Below are 11,923 nucleotides of genomic sequence, written 5' to 3' on the forward strand. Positions count from 1 at the left end.
GGCTGAAATCAGCCGTACATCGGCTTGCTTCATGTGGCTTCGGGTTGGCTGAACATGCTCAGCATGTTCGGCCGACCCGAAATGCAGGAGGAGTTCGACTCAGCCGATCCAACATCTGGATTGGCTAAGCCGAACCTCCGGCAGGCTACTCGCTGCTGTTCGGTCTATTCTTATAGATGCCGAACAGCAGTGAGTAAATAGACGAAGGCCGCTTAGCGGCATTCATCTCGGCTGTTCTGCTCGGTCCCTCAGAGTACAAAAAAAGAACTAGAAAACGATTGTGCGGAGCTAGCAATGACAGCTAGCTCCGCCCAAATTGTAGCAGAGGGCGGGTGCAATGCTAGTTTACTATTGCAAATTGAAATAGCCAATAGGAATCTAGCAATGCATTCCTATGGGCAAACATTTTTTTTTCTATTCTGACACGGCTCCGTGTCAGAATAAAGAAAAAAAAAGAAAAAGCAGTGTTTCTCTCCTGGGCGGCCAGGAACGTGAGACTCCCGGAGCGCCTGGGAGAGTTTGCTGTCTGGAGATCAGTGTCCCTGGTTAGCTGGTAACCAGGGACGCTGATCTCTCTGCAAGTGGCCGGAGCCAGCCATAAGATCACGGCAGGCTCCGCCCAGCTGTCAGAAGCAGGCTGTCGGCCGGCCAGCCTTGGCTTTCAGCGCATATGCCTTCTGCTCGACTGAGCCGCTCGGCTAAGTTCGGGAGCTGTACGGGCTATAGTAAATAGCCCGTACAGAAGCCCTTCGGTTCTACAGAACCAAAGGGGTCCTGGGGCCGAAGCTAGCCGAAGGATCGTCCGAAGCTACGGCTAGATCCTTCGGCTGCTTCATGAATAGACCCCAATGTCTTTGCAAAGGGGCCTCCCTGACCTACTGTTATCTTGCCGGCGCTCCCGTGGCATCAGTTCCTCTGTAATGTGTGCATGGGTCTACTGAATGGCCTATTGAGTAGCACTGTCACATCGGAGGAGGTTACATGCTCCAGAATACCTAGAAGCACTGGCAGAAGAATTATCAATCAGAGGGGATGCCTTTTCAAAGACATGGTCACATTGCTCTTAGTGGACAAAAGCCAAAACCTATACAATGTTATGAAAGCCTTCCGAGCTAGTACTGTGAGGAAAGGTGGAGTAGGAGTTGTGGCGTAAAAATCACCATAGCAACCCAGGTGGCCGCTATGGGCCGTGGGGCACAGGGGGCCCCGGCTAGGACATCCCCCTGATGCCATGTGGGCCGCCTGGGTCGCTATGGCATCTCAGGCTGCTGGCTTGCACTGGCGGGTGAGAGGAGGAACGTGTCGCTGTTAGATCACCGACAACTTGTCAGTGATCTGTGGAGCGGCACGTTCCTCCTCACACCAGCTGCTGAGTCAGTGACAGCCAGCAGCTGTGGAGGAGGAAGGCTGGGCCCAGCGTCAGAAGTGGAGGAGGAGGTGTGCACGGCGATGGAAGAGGAGGCGGTGCCGATGATGGAAGAGGAGGCGGTGCCCGACGACGGAAGATGAGGTGGGGCCTGCCAGCGACCATGGAGGCAGACAGCAGATCGGGGCTGACAGGTAAGAGGTGTGCAGCCCACCTGAGACCCTGCAGAGCCCACCATAGAGAGTCTAAATTGTGTTATGGGACCCTGTGATTTGTAGTTACGCCCCTGAGTAGGTGCCTTTCCCCCATGCCCGGAAGTTTTTTTTATCAGGCTATGGCTCCTGAAAAAAAGGAAGCAATGGAAAGAAAAGAATAGAGTGCTTACTTTTTCTGCTATAAAGAAAACCTGTTTCTTTGCCTACAACAAGCAAAACACGGGTTTACTTTAAGCTTTGTGGTCTTTCATCTAAAATTGGAAAGATCCCTGTTAATAACTCTGAACGCCCACAACTTACAAGGCACGCTTACTCTTATCCCTGTCATTCTAACAGTCACTTAGATCAGCACTTTATTACAGTACAGTATAAAAAACAGTATAAAAAAAAAAAAGACTCCCAAGCATGACTATTATTTAACAACTGCCCCTGTTGTATAATGCCTGGTGCAGCAATTTCCATGAGTGCTACTGTGGTGCTGGCTGTCACTTTTATTTATCTCTGGATTAATGGCTGTCAGTAATTCCACTTTGTAATAATATTATGCTCTAAAGCAGTGCTTGTACCAGAAGCCTTTAATGCTAAGAACTGGATGAGATCCTTGTCAACTAAGCTCCTGTTGACAGTGCCTTGGAATTAAACTATTATCTTGCGGCCATCTTATAACAGTTGCATACAATACTGGCTTGGATTTTGATCTCATCAAGCATGTATGGAAAGATTAAATACATGGAGTCTTTTAAACAATAATTTCAAATATATTGTGCATGTACCTAAGATGAGCTTGACGTACATAACATTCTCAATTTGTGTAAAAACATTCATAATTTATAAAGTGAAGCTTTTTTGTTTTAATTGTCAGTCAAAGTGACACTAAAGTTAGCTAAATCTTAACATTGCATTCAAGTAACTGAACTAATAACTGTAACTTCAGTTAAGCATACATTAAATGTAGCTTATTTACTTATCACTTGGCTGTAGATCCTGAAATCATCTCTGAATTGGTGCTGACACTGGCCTTCCTTCTGGAGGGGGGCTACACCCTGTGTCTGTTGTAAAGTAGTCACCGCTCCAAGCTCTCTCCCATGATAGACTACTATCTCAATACAAATGAGTAAACTGAGTAAACGGGAGATTGTAGTCTATCAAGGGATCCACAAATATGATCAATTTTTGTTAACAGTTAAAGGAGAACTATGAGGTGAGTGATTTACACTCGTCCTCATAATTAGAGCCGACCTGTGACAATGAAACTGTGACACGTTGACCCTATAGATTGGGAAGCAAGCGAACACATACCTTGGCTCGCTCACTTCCCGATCATCTCCCTGCAGAGAGCCGTGACTGCCAAATGTCCTGGGGACGCTGATCTGTCATTAAACAATAGGGCCGGCTCTGCCCAGTTGTTATTCATTGGCCGGGACTCTAGCAGATGACGGCCAATGAGCTAGTTGTCACTGCTAGCTGCGCCCAATTGTTTTTTTTTTCTGTTCTTGAAAATATAATTTTTATCATTTTAAAAATCATTTTGCAACTTTTTTTTCTTTTACACATTCTTTGCACTTCTTTTCTACTTTGTATTCTTTTATCTAAAATTGGAAAGATCCCTGTTAATAACTCTGATCGCCCACAACATACAAGGCACGCTTACTCTTATCCCTGTCATTCTAACAGTCACTTAGATCAGCAGTTTATTACAGAGGACAGTATAAAAAAAAAGACTCCCAAGCATGACTATTCTTTCTGTTCTTGAAAATATAATTTTTATCATTTTAAAAATCATTTTGCAACTTTTTTTTCTTTTACACATTCTTTGCACTTCTTTTCTACTTTGCCCGTTACCTCTGAGGTACCGAGCAGAACAGCTAAGCTGAATGCCGCTTGGCGGCATTCGGCTATTCAATCACTGCTGTTCAGCCCCTATGTGAATAGGGGCGAATGGCAGAGAGTGAGAGGCCGGAGCTTCGGCTCAGCCGATCCAGATGTTGGTTCGGCTTATTCGAAGTCATTCTGCACTTCGGCTCAGCCGAAGGCAGCCAATGTCTAGCTAATTTTAGCCAATGTACGGCTGAAATCAGCTGTACAACCCTGAAGTGAATAGCCGAACAGCGTTCGGCTCACTTCACTTCGGCTGGGTTATTCACTTGGCTGCCTTTGACAGCTTTGTGAATAAACCCCATAATTACAGTCAATAATACAATCAGTATGCTGTTGCATTTTCAACAATAACCATATCGATCTAGAAGTTGGTAAACTTACTTATTGAGGCTGCCCATAGGATGTACTTCCTTAATGCACTGACACAATTTCACCCTAACTGCCCTCTATGTCTGAACAATGTAACATTATCATTGATTGCTGGAAGCACTGCATGATGGGATATGCAGTCTTGAGAAATCAAGATTACATCACATCAAGCAACAGGGAAAGAGACGCAATGCAAACTGTGAATACAGGAAGTTGGTGAAAGTGATGGGCAGATGGAAGGCAGCACTCACTACATAAAAGGGTCTCTCTCTCTCTCCATACATTGAGGGGAATGTATCAATACTAGAACAGATATAATCTGATATAATCTGGAGCAGCTGTGCATGGCAACCAATCAGCATCGACCTTTCATTTTCGAATCTTAGCTGAACAAACTGAAGTTAGAATCTGGAGCAGTTGCCCCTAGTAACCAATCAGCTTCTGTCTGCTCCAGTTTTGATCAATTCCCACCCAGTATATTTTAAGACAAAATGTACTGATACTAGAATAATATTGCCTTATGTCTTTGTTTGTATGATGCAAAACACTGGATAGTTTACAAGGTTAAATCATGATATTGCTGATCGGGGAGCGCGGCTTCTTTATTTGTTGGACTTTCTGACTATATTATGATGTTTTTGATGGTTGGAGAGTCTCATAATGTCATGGTGGATGTTTTATTGTCATTACTGACTATCATTGTGTCATCACTGGCTGGTTAAAAGTATGTCATGAGACATTTTAAAATGTTATTACAATGTAATTGCTGACAACTATAATGTTATTGTTGGTTGAGGGTTATTATAATATCACTGATAACTTTTAGAATGAAGTTGCTGGCCAGGGATATTACCATATAATGGCTGACTATTGTAACATTATTACTGGCTGGGAAATTATGATGTCGTTCCTGAATATTATAATATTACTGCTAGTTGGGGGAAATTATACTATCACATTGGCTAATATAATGTAATCGCCGGCTATTATGATATTATTGCTGGCTATTATGATGTCATTGCTGGCTAGGGGATATTGTCACATCACTGCAGAAAATAAATTAAAATGCCATTGCTGACTAGGGGGATATTATAATGTCAGTGATGACAATATATTATCATGTCATTGCTGGCTGGGGGATATTATATAGTCACTGCTGGCTTTTATAATGCCATTGCTGGCTGGGGGATATTATGGTGTCAGTGGTGAAAATATATTATAATGCGGCTGCTGGCTGGGGGATATTATAATGTAATTGCTGCCTGGGGGTTTTATAATGTCACTGCTAGGAATTATAATGTCACAGCTGGCTGGGGATATTATGTCACCACTATCTAATATAATGAAATTGCTAACTAGGGGATATCATATTCTTGTACTTAAATATGATAATCTTACTGCTGTAGGAGGGAAATGACAATATCATATATATATGCTGGATATTATAATAGCCAGCAACAGTCATATTGGGGGTCATTGTAAAAAATCCCCATTTACAGACAGCTAAAAGATCATTGGTGTCAGTAGCTGCTTATCTATGAGACACCTAGTCTCAAACTACTAGTTTTGCCATGTGACATCAACCCTGGTGTAAGCACCATTAGCCAACAGGTACATCCGCTTGTGCTTACAGGTGTAACACCCACTGATTTCCAAAGAAAGGCAGTAGAAATGGTAAAAAGGGCATCGGAAGATGACTTATAGCACAGGTTTATGTGACATCACATGACCAAGGGTAGGGCTGTAGCAGTCTCTACATCTCTTTGCAAACTCTGTTATGAAATGTCCAGAACAGAAATGTCCTGATAGCTGTGCTGTTAATCAGATCATTGTGCTAACTAGCAAAGAAGCTGAGTGTTGGAGATCCTATTTGCTTCCTGCGCTTATACGGAAAGCGTGCAAACCTAAGATGACTTCACATCATGTATCTATTCTCATTGATATCATCTCAGCGTCAGAAACACAGATAAAGTTCTAAAAACATACAGAGCAGAACATGTTTTGTACTGGGGGATTTCTAATCATTTCCATGTTTTGTTTTGTTTTGTTTTGATGTTAAAACTAATCTTTTAATGTCCTTCAGGGAAAGATTTGTCTGAGCCTCCCAAACACTTAGCATCTATTGGATAGTGATTCAAGGGGTTTAAAGCTGAACTCAAAATACATTTGCAGTGGGTGTCCCTTTGCACTATAAGGGTTAAATGCTTGTTTTTGCCTAGGGTTACCAGGAAAAGGGAATTTTACTTACCTCAAAAGCTCCCCTCTTCCTCCTGATGCTCCATAATTTGCTGTTAACTCTAAATTGATGAGGGGTAAAGGCTTCTAAAGTATCACCTATAGACAATTTTGAGTACTATAGTTTTTCACTATTGCACGATCGCACAGAATTTGAATGCTCAACGGATTTGCTATCTATTTACTTAATGTGACCCCTTCTTTTATATTAAGAAATGGGTATTAGATTGTGTTTGTGTGCAGTAAAATTCATTTTAGTGTATTTTTTCCTAAAAATATTGATTTGTGCAAATATAATGTGAGATAAAAAATTGAAAATAGACAATTATTGGTTTTAAAGTAACTTTCTAATAACAAAATGCAGATTTGAATGTGTGTGTGAAAATTGCTCATGTCCTGAAGTGGTTACATTGAGTTGCAAGCCAATAGTATGGCCTGTACTGCAATGCATTGGTGGGTCTAACCAATATCAAGATGCTTTCTCATATAGTTACACCTTAAGGCTGAAAAAAGACACGCATCCATCAAGTTTTACCAAAAGATAAAAGTAAATACATTACAAACAAGCATCCTTAAGAACCCTAAACCCACAGATGATTCATTGAAAAGCAAAACACTTATTATAAAACATTGTCCAATTTGCTTCTACGGGAAAAGAAAAAAAAATCCTAACCCTCTAAGACCAGGGTTGGCCAACTCCGGCCCTCCGGCTGTGCTTTATCTACAAATGCCAACATGTGTCTACCTCTGGGAGTCACGCCTGTAACTCTGTCTTGCAATGCCTCATGGGACTTGTAGTTCCACAAGAGCTGGAGGGCCAGAGTTGCCCACCCCTGCCTAAGACAAGCAGTTACTCCAGGGATCAACAATCTACCAGACTATTTCTTATAAATATTATTATCAAGGTGTATTTAGTGCATGCAAAGATGCATACTTTTTTTTTTTAGTTTAGTTTTGAATAGACTGTGGAAGGATTACATGCCCCCTGACACTGCCCTTCCTTCTGGAGGGTGACTACTTTTGTTCCCCATGGTCCCTGTGTGTGTTGTAAACTAGTCACCACTCCGAGCTCACTCCCGTGATGAACTACAATCTCATGTTTAGTTTACTAATTTGAGATTGTATTCCATCATGGGAGCGAGCTTGGAGCGGTGGAAACTTTACAACACACACAGGGACCATGGGGAACACAAGTAGCCCCCCTCCAGAAGGAAGGACAGTGTCAGCACCAATTCAGAGATAATTTGAGGATCTACAGCTGAGTGATACACAAATAAGCTGCATTGTTGTAAATAGTTATGGAACTTTGCATTTTTAAGTACAGTGTCACTCAAGTGTATTTCTGGAATATTTAACAAAGCTTCCTAAATGCAGGTGGGTATTTTCAAAGTCCTTTCTACCACTCCCGCGCAGGCCCGGATTTCCCACAAGGCCACAGAGGCCCGGCCTCGGGGCGGCAGATATACCGCTAGTGACGGGCTGGAGAGCTCATCCACTTACTTGTGCCTCTTCCCTCCACTTCCTGCACTCTCTCCCCAATGAGCCATGGGACATTTTCCCCTTGCACTGTAATGTACCTTATAGATTTTATTTTATTGGAAAACATTTCTCTTTTTATATCTCTGTTTTATATTTTTGCTTTGTAATACCTTGTTTCTGTAATGTACAGTCACATGAAACCAAGCAGTTGATGACAAGTGTTTTGCTTAATAATGATAAAAATAAAGAAACAGTAAAAAAAAATTGAAACTAGCCCAGCCCCAAGTCCATCACCATCTATACACTGTGTATAGACGTGAGAATGCTGAGAAAGATTACAATGCTGCAGGGAGGGGGAAGACAGGTTGGAAGAACACCATGACAGCTGGCCTGCTTTGAGCTTTGGGTGAGCATATCTTGTTTTTTTAGCACCTAGACACAAACAAGCATTTAAACCTCATCTTACAGTTCGCCTTTAAGCATGAGAGTAAGCTAAATCTCCTCTATTGTTAGAAGAAATGTTCCATTCAGTTTAAAAATAAATGTTAAAATTAGGAAGCCGGGGAAATGGCAATTACCTGTTCCAGAATGTTCTGAAGTCTTTCAACTTCGCAGTCTATTACAAACTTATTTTCTTGTCTTCGGTCCAAGTCTTCTAGAAGACGTCTATAACTAGCATCATTGAAGTTTTCCACACATATTGCACTCACTTGCCACCCATTCTGACCAGCCTTCTCCATGATGGCCTGAAGTATGGAATATCCTGAGGAAAGACAAGTAACAAATAAGAAAATGTGGTGTTAGTAATTCTTAATTACGTTGAAAAAAGATTTCCAAATGGATAACTAAACTACCCAATATGTCAAGTGACATCTTTATTAATACACACTGTATATCTAACCCAAGAAACATGTCTTAAAAAAAACAAAAACTAATAACATCATGTAGTGGACCCAAGGCAATAAACTAAAACATTTGTATTTATTATAGCCACACTGGGAGGTTCCTACGAGGACACACTCAAGTCAGCATGTCTAATGAACAACACAAAAATCAATAAATACCCATAATATTGTACCTGATAAATTAGGACAAGATATATGAAATTAATATAACATGAAATGGATGTAATATATAATCAATAAAAAACTCAATCAGAAAGACTCTGGAGGGAAATAACAAAAATAGAATGATAAGAGAAATTCCCAATGAGTTCAAACTACCTAACTCAAAAAAAAAAGATGATTGATGAATGTTTTCAATTCTCAACCAAAGAAAAAGCAAACCTGAAAAATAGAAATTGCATGACTAGATGACTGGAACATATGAGAACATAATCAAAACATATAGTAAGAAACTCAAGTGTGATCAAAGAAGCATACATTTGGAGAATAGAACATGGGACATTTACATGCTGCACACATCTTAAAGGTCTATCTTGCGCAGGTTGTCTCTATATATTTATATATAAACATAAGGCTTTATACCAGCATTTCTCAATATTTTTTTAGTCACGACACCCATAAAGTATGCAAAATCTCGAGGGACCCCAGTCTAAAATGTCATAGATGTTAAGGGAGACCCCACGCAAAAACACACCAAAAAGTAAGTTTCACCCTTCATATATTCACATAGAAGTGCCCCCTTGAAATCAAGTCCGCCCTTTCACATCACAGTGACCCTTTGCATCAGTAACCCCCTAATATAAGGAGCCCCCTTTCATATCAGAAGCCCCACTTTCATATCAGAGGCCCCCCCCCCCAGTTTACAAGAGAGTTGCTCTTTTACATCAGGAGCCCCCCTTCACATCAGACTTCATTCTCCCGTTTACAACAGAGTCCGACAACCACAATGTTTTTGGTAAAATTTCACCATTGTAGAATTGGAGTCTATGGGGAAAATATGTCATGTAAAATGAAGGGATTTTTTTGTTTTTTAAAGATAAAATTGACTTTAAATTGCTCCTGGAAAGCTGCTATTCTGCACCTGATCTTGCATAAAAAACAACCTCTTATTAGCCTCATTATGTTGCTTTTTCTTTCCATTTAGAGAAAGAAAACACAGACAGTGAAAAACAGTAAAGTAAACAATTGAAAGTGACAGTACACACATGACAGTTAAACACACACACACAAAAAAACAAAAAAAACAAAAATACAAAGAACTCTAAATGGAATAAACTTTTACTACCTTAAATACATCTCCTGAAACTCCATACCCTCAAAGAAGAACCATTTTTTTTTTCAAGTGCACTTTGCCTAATGAGCAAAACTGAGTGTTTCTTCTTAGACGAAATTGCTAGTCTCTTGCCAAAACTAATGAAATTGTTCAGCTCATGCCTATACTTAATTAGAGAATCCAGACGTAGCCACATAAAATGGTGGAAGCATAAAAACTTTACAAAGATAATGTACTAACTGTTTAGCCACCATTTTAAAGAGACAAATTTTGTTAACAATACAGGGAGAGTATACAATAAATGGAGGATACATATAAAAAATACTAGGTATGTTTAGATACCAAGTACCGTACTCGGTACAAGTACAGATACTTTTCCAGCTCCAAGATTAGACTAGAGAAAAACTCAAAAGTTAGGAGGCAGCTGTCATTTGTAAGGAGCATGCAGAGCTCCTGGGATGCACCAATACAAGTTTTTCAAGTACAAGTATTGATGTTTGTCCATGTCCTCGCAGATACAAGTACTGATACATTTTTGTTTAGTGTCATGTGACAGTTTTTCTAAAACAATACAGACTAATGATTTCAGGACAGGGGTGGAGCGCGACAGCTAGGTCCCAGCTGCAACCGCTGCAACCCTGGTAGTTCTCGTGAAAATGCCAAGTATCGGCACGCACTGGTATCTGAACTGGTATCTGAACATCCCTAAAAAATACTCTTTACAGTTCCACTGAAACCACATTGCTATAAAAGTGATGGTTGTTGAATCGGTGAGGTTGACCCAGGAACTGGACAGCTTTCACATAAGTCTGGAAAAGTAAACTGGATTCAGACTGCTCTACCCATCTCCTAATCATCAATGGAAATAGCTGTGCCCGATCACACATTTTACCAGTGACATGCTCTTGGAGTAGTTTCTGCTACTACTGGTTGTCATCCACGGCACGGGAAGAGTGGCAACCCCATCTACATCCTTGTAATGTTTCTCAGGTGTCCATACTAGCATTAGGCACAAGAGCAACCTCAAATCAAGGTAAGACCTCATTTCAAGATTCCCCTTTGAGAGCTTGATCCAACAATCTCAACTTATCCTATGTCAATACTAACTCTAATATAGTCCTGGATAGAGCAAAAGCTGCCATTGTGAAGTTAGGTGAGTAATGCATCCATGGATTTACCACAGACATGACTTGTTACAACTTTGAACTATAAAGAAGAGGGGAATTGCTATCCAGTTGTAGCCTGACTTGCCTAAATAATTTGTATACATTGGGCCTTGGATGAAAACAAATATAAAGGATTCTGTACGTACATGATAAACTATCAACAACATTGAGTTACTGTATATAGCATATATAAGAGGCCCAATTTCTTACAAGGGCCACACATAGAATTCAGTTTCCAAAGAACAATAGCGGCAAAGATGAACAAGAATACAATCTCGTGATTAAACAGTAATGAACCGAATAGCTTCTCAAAAATGCAATCATTTTCTAATAGAATATCTTCTTTTTTCTTCTTCTATCAAGTGTTATTTAAAACAAGCAATAAAGATCAAGCCAGTTGTTCCCAAGGAAACTAGTTAGAACCGACTATGACATTATACATGAAAGTTATAGGAAAATATTTAGCACTCATAAGAACTATTCATTGGAAATAAAACCTAAATCTATTTAGTTGCTTCCATTTAGTTTGAGCAATGTCTCCAAATGAGTGGCCAAAATAAAATTAAGCAAACTGGCATACAATTATTTTCATATTAGTGAAAATCCAAAAATTATTTAGATATCTGCAGAACGCGCACAATTCCCAATGTTTATTCATTTTAAACACACACTGCAAGAACTGAAAAATAACTTGAAATATAGTATGCCCCTACCTTCCTCTTTGATATGACAACACAGCTCTGAACACTGAGGCTGGTGGTGTTAGCCCTGCCTACTTTATTTCTGATGGATTGCAAGGAACATAGACCTCTCTCATCTCTTCCCACCTCCTAATATCCATTACCCCTCAATGTGCACAGGTAACGCGGCTATTTACTGCTAAATGGACTAAGGGGGGGCTAGCAACTGCAGCATTAGTAAAGTGGGGTGTGTCAGCTGTCTTGTTATATACAGCAAGTGATGCAGTGCTACAGGGTACAGTGATCACCTTTTCTCTGTAACCCCCACCCCTTTACCTTTCCTCTGCAAATACCCCC

General features: G+C 40.5%; 1 protein-coding gene across 8 annotated transcripts in view; it reads right to left on the reverse strand.

Moving 5' to 3' along the window:
* The window catches only part of GRIA4 (glutamate ionotropic receptor AMPA type subunit 4), a 288,436-nt gene that overhangs the window by 122,141 nt on the left and 154,372 nt on the right, over nt 1-11,923 (reverse strand). For all 8 annotated transcript variants that reach the window (XM_018563191.1, XM_018563190.1, XM_018563195.1 and 5 more), the window contains exon 4: nt 8,121-8,305. In XM_018563191.1, coding sequence (XP_018418693.1) covers nt 8,121-8,305 — 185 coding nt within the window. The remainder of the gene's footprint in view (nt 1-8,120; nt 8,306-11,923) is intronic.

This window comes from Nanorana parkeri, unplaced genomic scaffold (assembly GCF_000935625.1).
Source record: "Nanorana parkeri isolate BGI_ZX_2015 unplaced genomic scaffold, ASM93562v1 scaffold639, whole genome shotgun sequence".
Lineage (NCBI taxonomy): Eukaryota > Metazoa > Chordata > Amphibia > Anura > Dicroglossidae > Nanorana > Nanorana parkeri.